Source organism: Pseudorasbora parva, chromosome 3 (genome assembly GCF_024679245.1).
Source record: "Pseudorasbora parva isolate DD20220531a chromosome 3, ASM2467924v1, whole genome shotgun sequence".
NCBI lineage: Eukaryota > Metazoa > Chordata > Actinopteri > Cypriniformes > Gobionidae > Pseudorasbora > Pseudorasbora parva.
The window spans coordinates 53626316-53646990 of NC_090174.1; the positions used below are offsets into that span (position 1 = coordinate 53626316).

At 36.1% G+C, this 20675-nt stretch overlaps 1 protein-coding gene across 1 annotated transcript in view; it reads right to left on the reverse strand.

The window, feature by feature from the left end:
• Positions 1–1633: 1633 nt before the first annotated feature.
• Positions 1634–20675, reverse strand: part of pole (polymerase (DNA directed), epsilon) — a 31660-nt gene continuing 12618 nt past the window's right edge. The window contains exons 27-49 of the mRNA XM_067439482.1: positions 20402–20504; positions 20196–20276; positions 19991–20113; positions 19694–19903; positions 18688–18900; positions 16184–16327; positions 15392–15532; positions 15025–15178; positions 14769–14875; positions 13106–13282; positions 11710–11933; positions 10851–11071; positions 9412–9616; positions 9126–9299; positions 8284–8409; positions 8002–8134; positions 7686–7890; positions 7184–7315; positions 6452–6645; positions 5691–5891; positions 5334–5459; positions 5102–5191; positions 1634–2458 (exon numbers count right to left, since the gene is read on the reverse strand). Coding sequence (XP_067295583.1) covers positions 2357–2458; positions 5102–5191; positions 5334–5459; positions 5691–5891; positions 6452–6645; positions 7184–7315; positions 7686–7890; positions 8002–8134; positions 8284–8409; positions 9126–9299; positions 9412–9616; positions 10851–11071; positions 11710–11933; positions 13106–13282; positions 14769–14875; positions 15025–15178; positions 15392–15532; positions 16184–16327; positions 18688–18900; positions 19694–19903; positions 19991–20113; positions 20196–20276; positions 20402–20504 — 3586 coding nt within the window. The 3' untranslated portion in view covers positions 1634–2356. The remainder of the gene's footprint in view (positions 2459–5101; positions 5192–5333; positions 5460–5690; positions 5892–6451; positions 6646–7183; positions 7316–7685; positions 7891–8001; positions 8135–8283; positions 8410–9125; positions 9300–9411; positions 9617–10850; positions 11072–11709; positions 11934–13105; positions 13283–14768; positions 14876–15024; positions 15179–15391; positions 15533–16183; positions 16328–18687; positions 18901–19693; positions 19904–19990; positions 20114–20195; positions 20277–20401; positions 20505–20675) is intronic.

A 20675-nucleotide genomic window follows, 5' to 3' on the forward strand; every position in this document is an offset into this window, starting at 1 on the left:
TGAAACGGCTTCTCGAAAAAGAACAAATGTGGGATGGGACTTGATTTTGTCTCAGGAATTGACTGGATCGTTGTGCTTTGCTATTGGTGGATCTCATGTGAGTGACAGGTGGCCCCACCCTCTCGCCAGTAAACGCATCATTAGAGAAGATAATAGTTTTTTTTTTCAAATTGTGATGTGCACAGATAATTCATTTATAATAAATACTACAATATAAAAAATAAAAAATAAAACTAGAATAGTCATTTTGATTTCATGGCGACTTTAAGTACTGAAAAAGATCAATCTCCTTTCCGGGATCCTTCATCCATCCAAAATCATCTTGCATAAGGAAAGATGAGATGGTTTCTCCAAAGAGAAGCACTCGCTCTGCTAACCTGATAACAACTCTTCTTATGATATTGATTACAGTAATGAAATTTAGGGGAAGAGAACTCCACTCTAAATGTGATTAATACAAACCTATCGATTTATGCAGCTCACACTTTTGAGGTTTATGGATCAGACTTTTAAGTAATGATCAAGGGTGCATATAAAACCTCATCTCCCCCCAGACAGGACACGAGACTGAAACCAGATGCTGAAGTGAACGGACAGACAATAAACGTAGCAGGACTATGTAGCCGTTTGTCTACAGCACAACATATTCTAGTATAGATTCCTTACAACACTTCTTTTAGTTTATTAAAAATGGCAAGACAAGTAAATAACGTCAATTCTGATATCTGAATTTTTACAGAAATTGTTGTTGACTATATTTGTCAAAGCTCAACCACTCTTTTTTCTATTTAAAAGAAATATCTTATGCACACCAAAGTGCCCTTTATTTTATTTAAATAAAAAGTCAATTTCATAGGCGGTGATACTGGCTTTTTTCATAAAAAGATGCCATTAAACAACTGTCTAAGCTACTGTCTTTATGTTGTTTCTACGTTCATTTAGAGGTTAAATGTGAAACATTTCTGAAAAATGTAATTATTTTGTTAGACAGCACTAATTTTTATATACTCTAAAATGTAAAAGCTGAATTTTCAGCATCATTACTCCAGTCTTCAGTTTCACTCAATCCTTCAGAAATCATTCTAATACTGATTTGCTGTTCAAGAAACATTCATTATTGTTATCAATGTTGAAAACATTATCCCCAACAATTTAAACATTTTTCACTTTTGATCAATTTAATGAATCCTTGCTAAATGAAAATATTACTTTAAAAAATGGTAACATTACAATGAGCTCACGTTACTTAATGCATTGACTAACAATAATAAACAATGACGAATGCTTTTGTTACAGTATTTATTAAGAGTTGTTAATGTTAGTTAATACAACTACCACAGCTCATTGTTAGTTGTTGAGGTCCATTAAAAAATATCAACAGATACATTTGACTTTAATAATGTTAATGTTAATAATGATAAATGTTGTAATTTATCAACTAAGATTAATAAACACTTAAGAAATACTTTTAATTGTTTATTCATGTTAACTAATGTAGTTAACTAATGTTAAGAAATGGAACCTTATTGTAAAGTGTTACCAAAAAAAGAGAGAAAGAAAATACATCTAAATATTTTCATTTCATTACATTTAAAATAACAAAACCAATAGTATAAAATGAAAATTAAAAACAATTAGATAATTAGTTTGACCTGCTGTGATTGACAAACGTTCTGAATGTTAATCAGCTACTTTGACTGAACTTTAAATGTTTTTCAGACACTATTCTGAAGAAAACGCTCTTAAATTTCAGTAAGTGGTAAGTACAGCAATGCCAATTCACAATGGTTGGATTTCAAATTGCACAGCATGTCATACATCTCCATGATGTCCAAGTCTTTGCCTCAGAGATAGGAAATCTAATCATAATGTACTAATGTAGAGTGAGAAGGCAGAGCTAGGAGCCAGACAGTTATGTGGACGTCTCATTAAGTTAAACTGGGTATTTGCTGGCTATTGCAAACCTCAAATAGCCCTATATGTGGTTACAAAAACTAAAAGCCATATTATTCACAGAATTAAATTCATAAATGTCAAAAAGATGGACTTTTACCATAGGGACATATTAGTTGCATGCCACTGTGAGAAAGAGCCATATCATTGTAGATGGAATTAGTAACCATAATGACCAAAAATCATCATTTACACGTGGTCACTTAGGAAGTACTGATGGAAGACCATTGGTAAAAGTGAATTCTTCATATACAAAAATATTTATTAACACACAAATAAAAAAGTTTCCGTACCAAAACATGTCCCCTGTTATAATGTACACAAATTTCAAATGAATTCAGATCTGTACAAATGGCACAAACATGCATAGCTTGGCGCAACCAACCCATCAGGTGAACAGCCGCTATGCGTTCATACTAAGGACCCAGTCAATGGTCTCTAGCAGGAAGCTCATGTTATAGTGGGCGGCAATGTTCCGGAACACTTCCACCTGCTCAGTGAAGCTCTGCAAACATCCAAACAAGTGGAAATGAGAAAACATCACAGACAACAATGCAAGGATATTTCTCTGTGGTCTACTGGCTGTAATATTTTTTTATTGCTTTATTTATTGCTTCTGTTCACCAAGGCTGCATTTATTTAATTAAAAATACAATTAAAAAAAAAGGAATATTGTGAAATATTATTACAATTTAAAACAGCTGTTGTTTTCTCTATTAATATATATTTAAAAAAATGTATTTCTGTGATGCAAAGCTGAATTTTAATTATTCCAGTCATTTTCATTATTCATGGTTCTTCAGAAATCATTCTAATATGCTGATTTGCTGCTATTCTGAATGGTGAAAATGTTTTTTATTTTTTGTATTCTTTGATGAGTAGAACGTTTAAAAGAACAGCATTTATTTGAAATGGAAATCTTTTGTAACATTATAAATATATTTACTGTCACGCTTGATCAATTTAATGCATCGTTGCTGATTAAACTCTTACTGACCCCAAACTTTTGAACTGTGGTAACAGGGTTCTTGCAGGTTTCAGTAAGTTAAATTTAAGACCTTTTTAAGACCTTTTAAGACCATTATGAGTGAAATTTAAGACCAACACGACGCATTACTAAAAGCATTATAAATGATCTCAGAAACTCTCAAACATTCTATTTTTATTGATTCAGTTATAGAAACATTAAATAAACTCAGAAACTGATATCAAAATACTGAGTTCGATATTTTCGCATGCGGTTTATCGTATTCCGAAAAATTCGTTACGCACAGAGATCTTGCACACTGAGTCCGATGCGTATTAATGAATGCGTTACGGGGATAAAAACGCAAAACAAGACAAAGTGACGTCTAGTGAGGATAATTTGTTTGTCCTGAGGAGATGTGGAGAGACTCCTGTGATCGCGTAGTTTCCCCTCCTTATCAAGCGGGATCAAGACCGACCGATTCAAAGTGTCAGTTTGATGCTTTGCTAGCGATACTGGAGACACATTAAAAAGAAGACCACTAATTTCCGTGAATCAATTGATCCCGAACACCTGGCAGTCTGTCTATGGATCCGATCACACACACACACACACACAGAGCTTTACAGAGACTTGATGTGCTATAATTATAGCTGTGATATAATAATATTATTTGTGGTATTTTTGCTAGAATAATAATTTACGCACTTCCAAAAATAAATTCGACCTCACGTTATGTCAATCACGCTTGCACACTGCCTTCGAAACTTTCGTCCGTCAAAAAAAAATTGGAACAGGTTCGATTTTCTGCGTTTTCGCATCCGTAAAAACGCATTGAGACGTTTTGACAACTCAGAGCCACCATACATATTATTCTAGCAAAAATGCTACAAATATTATTATATCACAGCTATAATTATAGCACATCAAGTCTCCCCTTACGAAAGGAAAATATATTTACCAATATATTTTCTTGAAATATATTTTAATATATGGAATAATATATTGATGGCATTATAAAATATATTATATATTCATGGAATATATTGGAAAATATACAAATGATGGCCGCTTTCAATATATTGGAAAATATAAATATTAAATCCCATATATGTGAATATATTGCATGATATTTTCAAATATATTGCAATGTATTTTTGTTTCGTAAGGGTCTGTGAAGCTCTGTCTGTCTGTGTGTGTGTGTATGTGTGTGATCGGATCCATAGACTGCCAGGTGTTCGGGATCAATTGATTCACAGAAATTAGTGGTCTTCTTTTAAATATGTCTCCAGTATCGCTAGCAAAGCATCAAACTGAGCCACTGAAACTGCAACTTTGAATCGGTCGATCTGGATAATCCCGCTTGATAGGGAAACTCTCCTCTCTACGCGATCACAGGAGTAATGTTAGATGAACCCATTATCTCCTCAGGACAAACAAATCATCCTCACTAGACGTCACTTTGTCTTGTTTTGCGTTTTTCCCCGTAACACATTCATTAATAAGCATCGCACTCAGTGTGCAACGTCTCTGTGCGTGAGGAGTTTTTCGGATCACGAATATGAAAAAACGCATGCGAAAATATCGGACTCAGTGTGCAAAGACCCATGTTCTTTGAAAACGCGCGTAGACACAAGTGCATACCAGACAAAACAACCAACCTATGATAGGGGCGGATCTACAGTTGGGCCTGAGATTGACAGCTGCCCACCCAGTCAGATCAAATACATCAGAATACATTACGCTTAACCCTATTAGAATGCGAGTGTTGGCGCCAGCATATTAAAGCGCTATTTGACCGTAAATCCTCAACATTTGGCGCGCTTAAAAAAAATCCTTAAAGACAAATAGCGCTTTTTGCCAAAATATGGTTTATTACGGTAATTTCTTGCTTTCCGTTTGCCAATCGCAGCTTTCTGAAAAGCTGAAGGAAAAGTGTAAGGAGTAAAAATGCATGAAGCAGTCGGGTAAAGAAAACTAAAAGGTTTTGTTTCTGAACGGAAGTAAAAGTTAAGACTTTGGTAAATTAAATTTAAGACCTAGGATGAAAATCTGGGCGTTTTTAAGACTTTTTAAGGCCTTAAATGTAACTTTCTGAATTTAAGACTTTTTAAGACCCCGCGGGAACCCTGGGTAATACTGATCTACGGAAGTATTAGTATATTTGTATTACACAAGTACCTTTGACGTGAAGCTGAGGTTGAAATCTCCAGCACAGCGACAGTACAGCGGCATGTTTGCTTCCTTCACTCCTTTGCATTTGGTACATTCCTATGATGGGATAAAGTGCCATAAGTGCCATTTGCAGATGGATGTGCATATACATTAAGCTTGGACATTTTACGAATAAAGATGTTACTTCAGCAAAAACACTCTAAAAGCAGTAAATGTGTTTCTCGTTTGTGTCTCTCACCAGATCTTGTAGGGTGTAACTCATGAGTTTCTTCTGGAGCGCCTCCACCAGGGCCATTTCTATGGACTCTGTGTCATACTGGGCCTGACAGTTAGAACAGAACCACTGAGGAAGAACTGAACCATCCTACATGGGGAAAGACGAAAGAAGAGTGAAGGGAGAATAATGTTGTCTTTTTTTGGCTAGCTTGATCACATGACAAAGGAGTGAACACGTAGGAAAACACCAAGAAGTTATAACTTAATGAGTTTCAGAAAAGCTTTTAAAATCCCTTAATCAAACATGAACATGAGCGAGCAGTAAAATATTAACCACAGGTTTAATAACAAACTTTAACTGTGAGAGCCAGGATGTTACCTGGGAAACCGCAGGGTCTTTGCAGAGGTCAAGGTCACGACAGAAGTTACAGTGGTGGCAGATGACCTCTGGCAGGACGTAGGACTTGCAGGGGTCACAGAACTGGGCATCCTCTGAGAATTCCCCAACATCCACCAATCGCAAAAGATCTCGCTTCAGTTTGTTTACCTGATTGACAATGTTGGCGTCCAGAGAGAGCACCTGGAGGGACATTACCAAACATCTTCATAAAAATCTTTAATCTTTAAAATAAAAGAGTTATTTTAATGTTTGTAGAAAACATCTATAATGCTCACTAGGGCTTGCATGTATGCATATAAAAACTGCAGTAAAACAGTAATTTTGTGAAATATTATGACAATTTAAAAAAGATGTTTACTATTTTAAAGTATTTTAAAATGTAATTTTTTCCTGTGATTGTAAATCTAAAATTTCATCATTCCTCCAGTCTTCAGTGTCACATGATCCTTCAGAAATCATTCTAATATGATTTGATGATGCCCAAGAAACATTTCTTATTATAAATGTTGAAAACAGTTGTACTGCTTATATTTTTGAAGATCATTTGATTAAAGTTCAAAAGAACATCATTTATTTGAAACCATTTGTGTAACATTATACATGTCTTTACTGTCACTATTGAGTTTTATAAGTATAAAAGTATGAATAAAATGTAATGGAAGTCTTGTGTAGAGATGTAATGTTACAGCTAATGGAGTTTAAAACACAATTCAGCAGAAGCAAAAGGTGCATGTTGATACCTGGCAGACGTATTTAATAAACTCCAGAGCTGGGTTATTGAGGGGCAAGTGAGAACCAGGGAGAACAGGAAACATCTCAGAAGGGAGAGTAACACTGCGAGTGCTCGACACTTTCTTCTGAATCTTTTGAGTGATGGTGAAAAAGTTTTGTGTGAGTTCACTTGACACATACTCCTGGGAGAATGTGATCAAACCTAAAACACAACACACAAGAAAGTACATGATGAGGAAAGCAGAGTAGTGCTGGGTGATATGACTAAAAATCTGGATGTGTATTTTTTTAAGATTCTGATGGTTTCACAGTATTTTTTTCTTTTTAATGACTGAACCTTTATACACATTTATAGTGGCTTATTTGTCTGTCAAGGGTACACATAATATAAAACACTGTAATGTCAAACACATTACAAATGATAAAACTAACAATTTAATGAATCTTTTTTATTTAATTTTTTTTAATCTTTTAAAATAATAATTTTGTCATGAAAACAATCTCTCTTGCAAAACATATGAATTGAAAGTTTACTAACATGAAACAATTAAAAGGATGCCTTTCAATTTTTCATCTTTGAAAATATCGATTCCAATTTGTGCTTGACCACATGAAATTAAAATATCAAATGACAGCCTTAATAATTAATCTAGATACATTTAATAGAAAGTGTATGAGAGAATATATAATCATAAATAACCCATTACAAAAGCACAAAGCTGAAACTTAATATGTCTTACCAGGAAGTGCACTGACATCTCCAGTTGGCTGCTGGGACCCTTGGGTCGCTCCTCGTCTCTTAATGGGAGTAGCACCAGGGGCGTTCCTCCGAAGCTCTTGTCTCATGCTGTGATAGACAGCTGCAATATAGGCTATAAACAACCAAACAATTATTACAATGAGAAATTATAATAAAATAATATTTCTTGAGCATATTAGAACGGTTTCTTAAAGATCATGTAACACCGAAGACTTGAGTAATCATGCTGAAAATTCAGATTTGCCATCACAGGAATAAAATATATTACAATAGAAAAAAAGTTATTTTAAACTATAATAATATTTTACAATATTACTGTAGTTTTTATCAAATAAAAGCAGCCTTGGAGAACATAAGAGTCTTCTTTCAAAAACAATATATGGAACAAAAAATTATAATAATAATTTTGGAAGGCTAAAAAAAGGACAGTTATGGGAATTTTGAAAATGTACAAGTAGAAGAAATCAAATCTGTAATGTTACCTGAAATAATCATAAGAAAGTATTTCTGACAGGATGCCGTCTGAGGAAGGTACTGCATAATGTTCCAGTTACTTTCAATCAGGTCTTCCACATCTTCTTCCCCGTTCTGTTCTTCATCCTCCCCTTGGTTTTCTTCATCTTCGTCCTCATCCTCACTTCCGTCTCCCTCTGCTCCATCTCTCTTTGTCTTCTTTTCATTGCCATGCTAGTGTTGGTGAAAAAAAGTGCACTGAAACTCAACTTGAAGGGTATAAATTTCACCAATCATTTTCACAGAAACATTCCAAGTTGGAACCAAGTGGGCCCTGTGCTTTACCTCTCCATACAGAAGGCTAGAGGGCAGCTTTCCCTTCACTCCTCCACAGTTAGCAGGATCCATCCACAGCAGAAACTCCCAACAGCGTGAGAATGTGATGGACAGAGAGTGGAAGATCTCCTTTGAATGGATACTAAAGCAGAGACACAAGACAGGAAGACAAACAGCAAACAGAAAAAGAATACAAACAGTTTAATGTCAAAGCATGGACTTCAGAGACTTGCACATTGCACACAAACCTAGGATTAGAGTCTAGATGAGAATTAAATAAGGTGTTAAAACCTGTTAGTGATATACTCCACGTATGCAATGGCATCATCAATACGTCGTTTCTTGGTGCAGAGGATGAGACGGTTGAAGTTTCCATAAATCACAGATGATCCCAGGCGCTTAAACTCTGCAACAAGTCTTTAAAATAAGAAGTGCAAAAAATATAAGTAGTCATTCTGTGGCTCAAATAGTAGAGCAGATAAATACATGATCTGATAATTTATACAATGAAAGTTGTTTTGGGCAAAATGATCTGCCAAATGCATCCATGTGAAATGTAAATAAAGCAGTATTTAAAGTCGCATTTTTGTTCACGCATCACTACTTTTGGACTTCATACTGGCCCTGATCTTGGTTTTCTTTTTTCACCACCACAGATAAAATTAAGTGAGTGTACATTTTAAATGTGTTTATTTATTTATTTTTGGCCAGAAGTGCTATTTATTTAAAAAAAGGAAAAAAAGAAGAAAAAAAAGCAGTGCAACTTTAATGCAATAATAATCTAATATAATCTAACAATATAATCTTTCAGGTATATATTAAGACATTTTTATTTGAATTGTAGATAAACTAATGGTGCAGTCACATTTACAATTGTACAGCAAATTGTCATGGGTCAAATCCAGTCATTTCAATAAGAGTTCACACTATCTGGAATACCCCCTGCAGACTTCACTGCGTTGACCAAAACAGAAAGCTGCTTGGTTTAAAATTGATTTCTGTGAGCTGTGCTTCATACAGACAACAGACCTTTTTTGCCTGCAAAATTTCACTAATGTGAACAACTTAATGGAACAACTTTAACTCCAAACATCAAGTTGACATGAAACTTGTAGTCTGTGTGTTGTACTCACTGTAGGAAGATCTTCTTCATCATGTTGAGGAGGGTGCGGTGCAGGGCCGGGTCGTACAGCAGAGAACTGGGTGAACGCAACCATCGATAAAAATGCATGACCTGGTTATCGGCGTAGACGTTATGATACTGCGTGATCTCTCGAACCCAACCAACAACCATACTCTTCAGAATCCTGCACAAGGACAGACAATAGTGAGAACCCTTTTATACAGAATGAGTTTTTGCAAAAAAACCCAGGATGGTTTAATTCCGTTTACTGGCCTTATTCGTTTATACATGAATACCTGAATGTGTTGGAGCAGAGCGCTGTCTCGTCATAGCTGGCCACCGCATTTGCCCCCTGATTCCCTGACATCATTTCCTCCAGTGATGCATGCTGAATGACATCAAAGCTGACGCCCATGCTGGCCCCGCCTTCCATGTCGTTAACATGCTGGGACTGCAGAATGGTGTTCACTGCCAAACTCTGAATATCCAACTCCACACAAACTGAAAAAAATAAATAAATAAATGCAAAATATTTATAGATTTTTTGGGGGGGAAATTTATATGTATACATTTTTAAATAAATATTTTTTTAATAATATTACATTTTCAACATGATATGTAATATGTTCTTTAATACTGGGTTTATCAATAGATTGGTGGTTCTCTAAAGTATAGCACAATGATAGTATTTTTTTTTGCATCATCAGCAGTTTTTGTTTGTATAATTACTCAATTTCCCTTAATATTAAGTGTAATGTACTTTTTTTTTACCACAATTTTGCATAAATAAAACAACAAATAAAATTAACAGAAACAATAATATTTTTTGTTAATATATATTATGTAAATTATTGTTGCAGTCTAATGATGATGTAGCTGTGCCAAAGAGCAGAAATAAATAAAACAATTACAACAACTTAAGTGGATATTTAGGCTATACTGCCATTTCTTAGCCTAGAAATCTAGACGCACCCTAACGGCAGCAAATCTAATTTGCAGCCAGTGCCATCTAAGTATCTATCCATAGACGTGCGAGCTGGAAAAACCAAACTCTGGTCAGGCCAATCACATATATTGTGTATAGAGTCGGTGGGCGAGGCTTAACATAATGACGGCCGAGTTGCGCTTGCATGCTTCTAGTAAACACAGAAACTGGCGAACGGCGGTCTTTCGAATCAGCTTTGGCCGCGACTCTGGAAGACTTGGAGTTAAGCTTTTCTCTGAGAAAAGAACAAAGAACGGCACTGAAGTCATTCTTAAAAAGGGAAGATGTGTTCGGAGTTTTGCCGGATACGGATTAAGTTTAATTATGAACCAGCTCCTCTTCATGTTGCTCTGGTTGGATGTAGCGCTATCCAATTGTGTGCAGAGGGAATATGAAAGACAACTGTTTATCCCGCCCCTCGGATTGAGCCCTGTCAATGGTGAGTTCCCAGACCAAACATCTTGATGCAGGTCTGGCTTGTCAAGTTAGCAAATTTTCTGCTACAAATACAATTTTCTTGCGGTCTCTTAAAAGAGATAGTTCACCCAGAAATGAAAATGATCCCATGATTTACTCACCATTACTTTTTTAATATAACTGTATTCATCTGAGAGAAGAATGTCATATACACCTAGGATGATTTAAGGGTGAGTAAATAATGGGCTAATTTTCATATTTGGGTGAACTGTCCCTTCAATATCTGATGTACTCCTAGTCTACATGTCTGATCCTGTGTCTTAATGTGCTTACCTGTGGAGTAGCAGCCTTGGCTGTTGATCTCCATGGAGCCTCTCTCATCACTCTCCATCACTAGTCTGCTGTCGTCAGCCTCTTTTCCCCCAAGGTCCGGCCGTGCCGTAGGTGACAGCCACAGCAGGTGGTTGTGCTTTCTCAGATGACGTGCAAGAAATAGATCTGATCCAAATATAGAAATATCCTGAGGCAGGTTTCCCACTGGAAGGTGATAATACCTGCAGAGAGAAAGGACATTACAGTACAGGATTCTGAAGTCAGCTTCTCATAGCATGCATGATGTTGATATTTTTAAAAGCACAGAATGTAAGTTTTGTACGTTTTTGAAAGTTTCGCTGCTACTAGACATCGCTTATTCAAAATAATAACAAAGGCTTAGCTTGATGACGCCATGAATAAGTGTGGAATCATGGCAATTGTTGTCTTTTGTCATCGGTTTTTGGATATTTGAATAAGAAAATCGTACATACTGTGCCTTTAAATAAATAATTCAATCTACACTACTTTCAGCATTAAGTCAGCAATGCTTATTTGAGGTTCAGAAATGTGCCCCCCCCCCACTCACAGTGACAAAATATAGAGGAAATGCATAAATATTTATTGTATAAACACCAGAATAAGAAACTATTATTCCAGTGTGTATAATGAACCATTCAAAGGCCATTATTGGGGAGAAATAGAAAATTGTCACATCAATTACAAAACAAAACCCCTGGTATTTATTTCACACTGACTTGAGTGCAATTCGTATTGTGCATGAATATAGAATTATGTCAAATAAAAATATTAAAAATGTAACTTCAAGGTCAAATTGAAACAAAATCTAATATGACAGTGACAATAGTGTGTGATGTACCTGGCCATATCAAAAGCCTGTGAGAGGCAGCTGTCCAGGTTCAGGTAGTGTTTGATCATGCGGCGAGCTCCGTGCCGTTGCCAGTCCAGTACGTTGTAGCTTATCTCATCTATAACGTGAACTGGCGCCACCGGGAACTCTTCTAGTACAGTCATGCCGGCCGCCAAACGCCGCAACTCCCAGTTAGACTGAACAGCGATCAGGGTCGGACCACGCCGCTCCTCCTGCACACAAATTCAGAAAAAAACAATGGCTTGTTTATCTGCTGGACTGTGCTACTGGCTTTTTTGTTTTAAAGTGCTTTAATTACGCTTTTTTTGCATATTACCTTTCATGTAGTATATGATATAACAGTTTGTAAATGTCAAAGATAAAAAAAAGTGTACAATAATTAAAGAAATGACCCATTCTGAACTGCCAGAAACGAGTCGTCAGTAATTTACAGTCTAGTTCCTGTACGCAGGGGCGTAGCTAAGGGAGGGAAAGTTAGGACGATTCTAAGGGCCCACGCACTTTTGGGGTCCCCAGAGATCGGTTTTATTAGTAGTAACAGTACTAGTAGTAATGTAATATAAATTGTAAATGTATTATCTACCAGAGTAACAAATAAAATCTGTCCTGTTCTGAGTAGCCTACAATCACCGAGTGAGATCATATGGTAAACTGTCAAATTAGAGATGTATTCGCGTTTGACAAAGAACTGTCATCAGCCCAGTCATCAAAAGTCCAGTCATCAAAACCGAGGCTACAGCGATAGTCTATTCAATAGGTTATGTTTTTCACCACTGAAAATAAAAAGAATGTAACTTTGGCTTTTGTAAATGTGACTCATATAATGCATTTAATGTCAAATAATCTAAAAAAAAAAAAAAAAAAGCTGTTCTTTTGAACTTTCTATTCATCAAATAATCCTAAAAAAATGCTTTCAACATGGATAATAATCATTAATGCTTCTTGAGCAACAAATCATCATATTAGAGTAATTTGTGAAGGATCATGTGACACTGAAGACTGGAGTAATGATAATAAATTCAGCTTTTATCACAGGAATAAATTACACTTTACTATATATTAACATAGAGAAGTTATTTTACATTTGAATAATATTTCACAATATGACATCTTTTTTTGTATTTTAATAGCATAAATACAGCCTAGGTGAGCCGAAGAGACTTCTTTAAAAAACATTTAAAAAATCATACTGTTCTCAAACTTTTGTTTGAGTAGTGTATTTATAATTAAATGGCTGACATCGATTTTGGATCGCTATAGGCTGGCCTATATGTTTGGTACGATAGGGGGGCCAACCTCATATTCTTTCATAGGGCTCAAAATTGCTAGCGATGCCCCTTGAAAAACACTTTAAAATACTTAAGATACCATGTTGAGGCCGTACCTTATAGTTGAGGAGAATGCGCTGCAGTGCACGGTAGATAGCTTTGATGTCATTTTCAGCACGCACTTCAAACTGATGTTTCTCAGGTGGCAGAAGCTCCTCTGTGGTCTTCTCTAGCAGTGCTGTGCGCTCAGCTCCGTACACAGAACTCAGGTTGGGCATCTGATTACTGCGTACCTACATTTTGTGTAAATCACAGAAGTGTAAACTGCATAATCATCTTTGCACTGTGTATTTCTTGAAGGGCTGTGTGTTTCCTGTTCTTTTACATGCTAGTAGCTCATGGTGTTTTTGTCAGTGTTTTCAGAGTGGCTTGGTTTGCAGAGTAAATGTCACTCCACACAAATCTATCTCAGCATTTAGTCTGAGTTTGGATCACTTATAATATCCATTTATATATGCAATATGCCATCTTCCTAAATTTATTACAAGAAGCGCATATTAATGGTTGACAACCAGAGATAAGCTTTAAGCTTTTGGGTTAACATTAAAAGAAAGGCAATCATAAATATTGACATGTTAAATAAAATTATTATTATTTTTCTTAAATACTTTTATAAGAAAATAATATTTTTTTAACTAAAAGAAAATGGAGTCAACACAAGAAGTTGAGAAGAAAATTAAAAAGGCTGTTTACTTGACAAAAGCAAAGCAAAGCTTCAGTGGTGGAAGTTCAGTAAAGAGCGCTTTCCTGTCCTTTCAAAATGTGCGCGTTTTATTTTCAGCATTCCTGCATCTAGTGCGCCGTCAGAGAGGGCATTCAGTGTGCGTGAGCGGATCTTGGAAGAAAGACGCACCAGTCTGGGACCGCAGTCAGTCAGCAATATTTTTTTCCTTCACAGTAATATGGAATAGGCTAAACAAAGCAATTTGATCAGCCCAGTAATAAAAATGTATTTTTTTAAGTAGTTATTTTTATTTAATTTTTAGTAGGCTATTATAATTATTATTAGTATTTTTTTTTGTTGAAGAATTTTATTTATTTCGTTGTGTATTTAATTTGATAAAATTGTATAACCCTTTTTTTTCAAAGTTCTCTGTATAAGGTTAGGTTTAATCAGTTATTTTCAACTTACATGAGTCGTGAGTGTGTATGCAGCCTAAAAACCGAGGTGCCGCTAGTTGCGGTTTTGTGGTATGTTATAACGCTAATAAAAACACATAGGCTACCCAATGTTTGTCATGTGTGTGCGCTTTGGTTATTTCATCTTATTTAAATGAAATCATGTTTAAAGTTATTATATGTTATTCTGGATTTTAACTTGAACGAATATTTAGTGTGTACATTTTTCACAAGCTTTTGTTATCTTGAGATCACAAGAAAATTAAATCGTGATCATGACATAAGACAGAAAAAAAATATTATCCATGGCCGTTCAGGGCTTCCATACTATAACTGCACTTGATTCCGAGTAATGTTATTGTTAACCCTTTTCTTTCCCTATTAATGTTTGCTGCTGCATCCTTTACGTCTATGGCTGATCTCAATTTCTCCAACTATGGGCCATGGATCAAACAGAAAATGTATTAATCGCGCTATTAAAATTAGTGCTGTTAAAATGAATGTGTCAACACGTTAATTTTGACAGCCCTAATTAATACAATTACAAAATTTTGGGTTGTCTCCTATTGGTGTTGAATTAAGCACAAATGTGCAGCTTACCGTGTCAAGAACAAAGACACTGGCTTTGCGTTGAGACGGTATGAAGAGGCCAAAGAGAGCCTTATGGCCCTGACTGTGATGGTACAGGTAAATGTGCCGTACACTGCCTGTAACACATAAAACACACCTACACTTTTTTAGCTCAACAATTAGAAGCACATCAGCCACTAAACACATGTACATTATATAGTGCATGTACAAATTTTGTAACCAATTACAAACAAAACTAAAACCACACTGAAAGGGATTATGTTACCTGGCTCAAGGTAGCTGAACTGGGCCAGTGATCTCATTTCTAGGTGTTCCAGTTCAAAGGTATCCGCCTCTCTGCCAGCCAGGTCTCTGACCACCTGTTTATTGACCATACACATGCAGCCCAGCTGGGCCAGTGCCCGGAACAGCAGTGGAACCTACAGGTCATGTGAGATGTCACGAGACAGACACATGGAAATTACCTCTTTAGATTCTGCAAGATAAAGTCAATGCACCACAGAGCAGACACCTTCTCTGAAAATCTCTAATTAGTCTAGAATATTCCAGGCTGACTACCAAACTAAAGGCACATTCATACACCTTAATTGTCATTAAAAGGCAAAATTTCATATTTTGGGAAAAGCACTTACCTGTGTCTCATAGACACCCTCAATATCAGGAGCAGAGAGGTCTGCATTGATCTCATTGATGTGTTCTTGGTACATGTCCTCAGGAACTGTATACTGGTACAGGTAATACACCACACCAGAACGTGGAAGTATTCGGTTCACCTGTCATTTAAATGGGTCAAAGTGAGAGCACAGCTTTGATAGATGCATTGAAATATCCATGTTGAATCATTGCAACACTCTTTGGAACACTTGATTATGACCAAAATATATTTACATTATTATTAATAAATATTAACAACAATAGAAATGATAACATTACTGTTAATAAATTGTAATTAATATTGTTGCAATATTAACCATCATGTTTAGCAGATTTCTATATTGTGATGGACTATTTCCCCCGGTTTCACAGACAAGGCCTAAGTCTAGTGCCAGACTAAAATGTTTTAACTGAAAGCAACTCGCACTGGCATGTCTTCAAATATGTCAGTGCCATTGTTTTGTCTCAAGATGCATATCAGTAATGTTTTTTTTTTTTGTCAAAGGCATGTTTATAAAAGCTACTTAAATGTCCTAATGAACTAGGGCCTAATTCCGGTATAATCTAAGCCCTGTCTGTGAAACCGGGCCTTTGTCTTAAAGGAAGCTTTAAACTAATCTCCAAGCAAGATACAATTCTTCACTGACATATTGGCTTGAATATTTAATAAGCTGAACTGGCTGGCTCTAAATTAACTTGCAGTCAAGAACATGAAGAATTCTCCTTAAACAGATCATGCACAGAATTGGTGTTGAAAATTGTATACAGACCTTTTTGCAGGTAGCCCCCTCTTCCTGTTTAGGGACTCTCTGATTGACATAAAACACTCGTGGGATGTTGAGCTTCATGCAGTGCAAGTCACTGCCAATGACCGCCCACAACTTATAAAGACCTGGGTGACTGGTCTCTGCAATCTAGAGGTAGATAAAGATACACACCATACATAGTGACAATAAGAACAAAACTCTAGTCTTGTTTAATAAGATTAATAAGATGTTTAGTACTTTTATTCAGCAAGGGCACATTAAATCGATCAAAAGTGACAGTATAACAATACAAGAGATTTAAGACAAATAGGCATTGAAGGATTTCTGAGGAATCATGTGAGAAGTAAGACTGGGGTAAAAATGCTGAAAATTCAGCTTTGCATCACAGGAATAAGAAACATTTTAAAATATATTAATATAGAAAACTTATTTTAAATTGTAATAATATTTCTCAGTTTTCACTGTATTTTTGACCAAATAAATTAATCCAAACTAAAAACCAAACTTTTGAACAAAAGTGTATAGCAATACTCGAAATAGCTGTAACATCAAATGATCCACTGTTACAAATAAATCATCCACCCACCCGAAAACAATGACTCTTCGTTTAGATATCCACACCTGACAAATATTCTATTTCTCAGTGTAAAAGCGTAATATTGTAACATTACATTGAAGTAGGCTTAAATTAACATTTATTTAAAGTAAACCATCTTCTTTGGCAAAATTAAATTTCTTTAATAGCCTAAACAGAGGCTTTACACCCTTCAAACTTAAAACGTTCACTGTTTCTATCACTGCAACTTCACAAACACACACAAGAAATTAAATGCGTTCAGCCCAAGCAAAGGATGGATCATAGGCTTTATTACATATCACACACCCAGCACTTGATTCATCCAACTACTTCACTAAAACAATCCCACATGGTATTTTCATTCCTTGTTTGTTTTGTCTTTTATTCTCCTTTTTGAAATTTCTCTTGGATCGGTATTGCCTCCATTGCTGCTTAAACAAGTGGACCCCACAACACCCGACCTGTGGATTATCTGCTGTGTCCACGGATATAACCACGATGCGAGCATCACTAAACATTTATTTGGTATCAAGGGGACAGCATTACAGTGGTTTAGTTCATACCTTAAACACAGGTCTTTCTTCAACTTCTGCCCCTATTATTAGTGGGTATTTTGGGTCCACTTCTTTTTAACTCATACATACGTCCGCTGGGGGATATTATTAAGCAGCACAATGTTGCATTTCATTTCTACGCTGATGACACACAGCTGTACTTGCCATTGAACGCTGGTGATTCCATTCAACCTTTGTTGGATTGCATCAGGGACGTTAAAGAATTCACACTTCAACTGAACAATAACAAAACTGAAACAATTGTTTTTGGTCCTCCAAAATTACGGAGCAGTTTTTAAGGAGTTGGGTAATCACTTCCCTTCAGTTTCCACCCAGGTTAGGAACCTTGGTGTCATTCTGGATTCAGACTTATGTCTATCCAAACAGATTAATTATGTTCAAGTTCAAGAGTTTTATTTGTCACATACACAGTTATACAGAATACAACCGGCAGTGAAATGTAAACAGGTCCGCTCCATGGACAGCAAATAACAATTAACAAAAAAAGCACAATAAAATATAAAATAGGAATAGGATAAGGTGCTATATATATACATATATGTTGTTAAGAATAGTTTTTATCAATTGCGAACCATTTCCAAACTTAAATAATAATTTTATCATTCCATATCGTTTTTATCATTCCAAGATTTGGAGAAGGTTATTCATGCATTTATCACTTCGCGTTTGGATTACTGTAATTCTTTGTATCTGGGTCTTCCTCAGTCGTCACTTACACGACTCCAGATGGTGCAGAATGCAGCTGCAAGGCTTCTGACCGGGACAAAGAAGTATGACCATGTCACCCCGATTTTGGCTTCGCTACATTGGCTGCCGATCCGTTTTAGAATTCAATTTAAACTCCTGTTGTTCGTTTTTAAAGCTCTTAATGATCAAGCTCCACACTATCTTAAAGATCTTCTTACTCCACAGTCGTCATCGAGATCTTTAAGATCTTCAGACAAAGCTCTTTTATCCATCCCACGATCTCGTTTAAAAACTAAAGGAGACAGAGCTTTTTCTGTTGCTGCCCCCCGTCTCTGGAATCAATTCCCCCTGGACATCCGCCTTGCACCTTCCACTACTACTTTTAAAGCAAAATTGAAAACCTTTTTTTTTGCCTAGCATTTGAATAGTATTATATTTCTGTCTGACTGTTTGTTTGATTGATTTATTTATTGTTTTTCTTGCTGTTTTACTTTATTTTGTATTTTTATTCTATCTTTATTGTTTTAGTCTGTATTTTTTCTTTACTCTGTACAGCACTTTGGATAGCTTTTCTATGGTTAAATGTGCTATATAAATAAAATGTACTTACTTACTTACTAATGTCCATGGAAAATGTTTTAGATCTCTGAATTGCTATTGTGACATACCTGTACAATTTGCCAGGGCATGTCTAGAATACTGCGGGCGGTTCTCCGCAGGAAGCTGCCTAGCCCAGTTGTCAGACCATCACGGATTACACCACCTCCTGTCGGTTGAGATTCCCCGTCAATCAAACGTCGTCGCTTCCGCCGTTCCTTCCTCTGGCGAAGCTGCAGCTCCCATTTTTTCTTGTGGTAGCGCAACCAGACAAGAATTTCCTCCTATACACACACAAATGCAGATCAATTTGAGATTTTGATTTAAATTAAACATAATATCGGATCATATCAGATAGCAACTGCTCCACTTCAGCTTCAGGTGTCATTAATATAAAGAACACAGACTTGACTTTTGCTGTTTATTAGAGACCCTATGATGCTATTTTAAAGATTCTTTTTGGAGGTCTTCTACAATAGTTAACATGCATCCATGGTCAAAAACCTCTTTAATTTTCTTATATTATATCACCTCTTTCCTCAGTGTCTAAAACAGGTCAATCAAGGATTCGGTCTTAGTTTAAACCCCTCCTTTCTGAGAGCCTACTCTTTTTTGATTGACAACCGCTTGCAGTGTGTCAAAAACCAATTTGTATACGCAATAACATGAACAATAATGATGCTGTTTGTTCAAGTAAATTCAAGCACGAGTTCTAATCCTTTGGTAGTGCATGAAAAGTTGACTAGATTTTGCAGCACAGAAAACAGTGTTTTCTTGACACAACAACACAAACCAAGCTTTTCCAGGCCACAGCTTCAACTATAGTTTTTGAGGGTGGGTCAAAGAAGACGTTGTTTGAATGCAGTCGATGAAAACCATAGGCTGGCATTATAAAAACCTACTCAGATTCATGCATAAATAAGGATGAAAATTCTGACGTTTCAGGCAGTTCAGAATCTGTTCATTCTTTTTGAGAAACAATAACTCCATTTATTGTGATCTTTTAAACATTTACATTCACAAACAGATGAATGAACACACTGAATGAAAGGTAAAAATGCAGTCTGTATGCATTACCCGAGTGGCGCCTCTGGCTGGTGGTGGCCCCAGTATTTCTCTCCAAGACTGTGTGAGTTCTTGCTCCTGAGACTCGGCCTGGCTGTCCTCTCCCTGAGATATCCTCTTCCTTTTTGTGCTGATTAGTATGGCAGGTTGCACAGGGCGCTGAGGAGCACCAAAATCCTCCATATCCGGTGTCTCACCTGATGCTAGAGTTTGAAGAGCCACCTGAGAGCGACAGAAGAAGGTGTGCGTACAGAAGAAGACAGCTAGACAACAAGTTGTGTGAAAGGTGTGTGCGATAGTTAGACCTACCTGTCTCTTTCCCTCACTAGTAAAGAGCTCACTAATTTTCTTCTGCTTGTAGATGTCATTCTTTTCCAGAAGCTTTTTATGCAGCCAGTCGGGATGTCGTACCCTGGGTACTGGGTTTTTCACCTGAACAAAAATAGTAACTGTTAAGGTTAGGACAGGTATGACAGGACCGGTAGGGCTCTAAATGATGTGCATGGTAAATTACCTGTTGTAGAGCTGCAGGAATAGTGATGATCTTCTGTATAGCACTGCCCAACCGCTCAATGTAGTAACCCCAGTCCAGAATCTTATATGTGAAAGACATGAAAAACAGAAAATAAAATAATAACAGCAGTAAAAAATAAAACACTTTTTTCAACAATTTTGAAATTATGATATCACAGCCAAAGTCGATGAATCAAACAAACTCACAGATCTAATGTCAAGGTCATGAAGGCTAGGCATCTTCAGCCATTTACGTAGGTAATGCTTTTTAACACTCTCTTCAGCCTGAAAAATGGCCAGAGGAATGGCCCTGTGCGAGAAAGAAGAAATTATTTATATTTATTTGAAATATTACAATTTAAAATCACTTTTATTTAAATACAATATCAAATATATAAAATTAAATATTTTTTAACAATTTAAAAGTCTTTTCTGTCATAATATTAATTATTATTTATAAAAAAATACTATTTTTTGCATT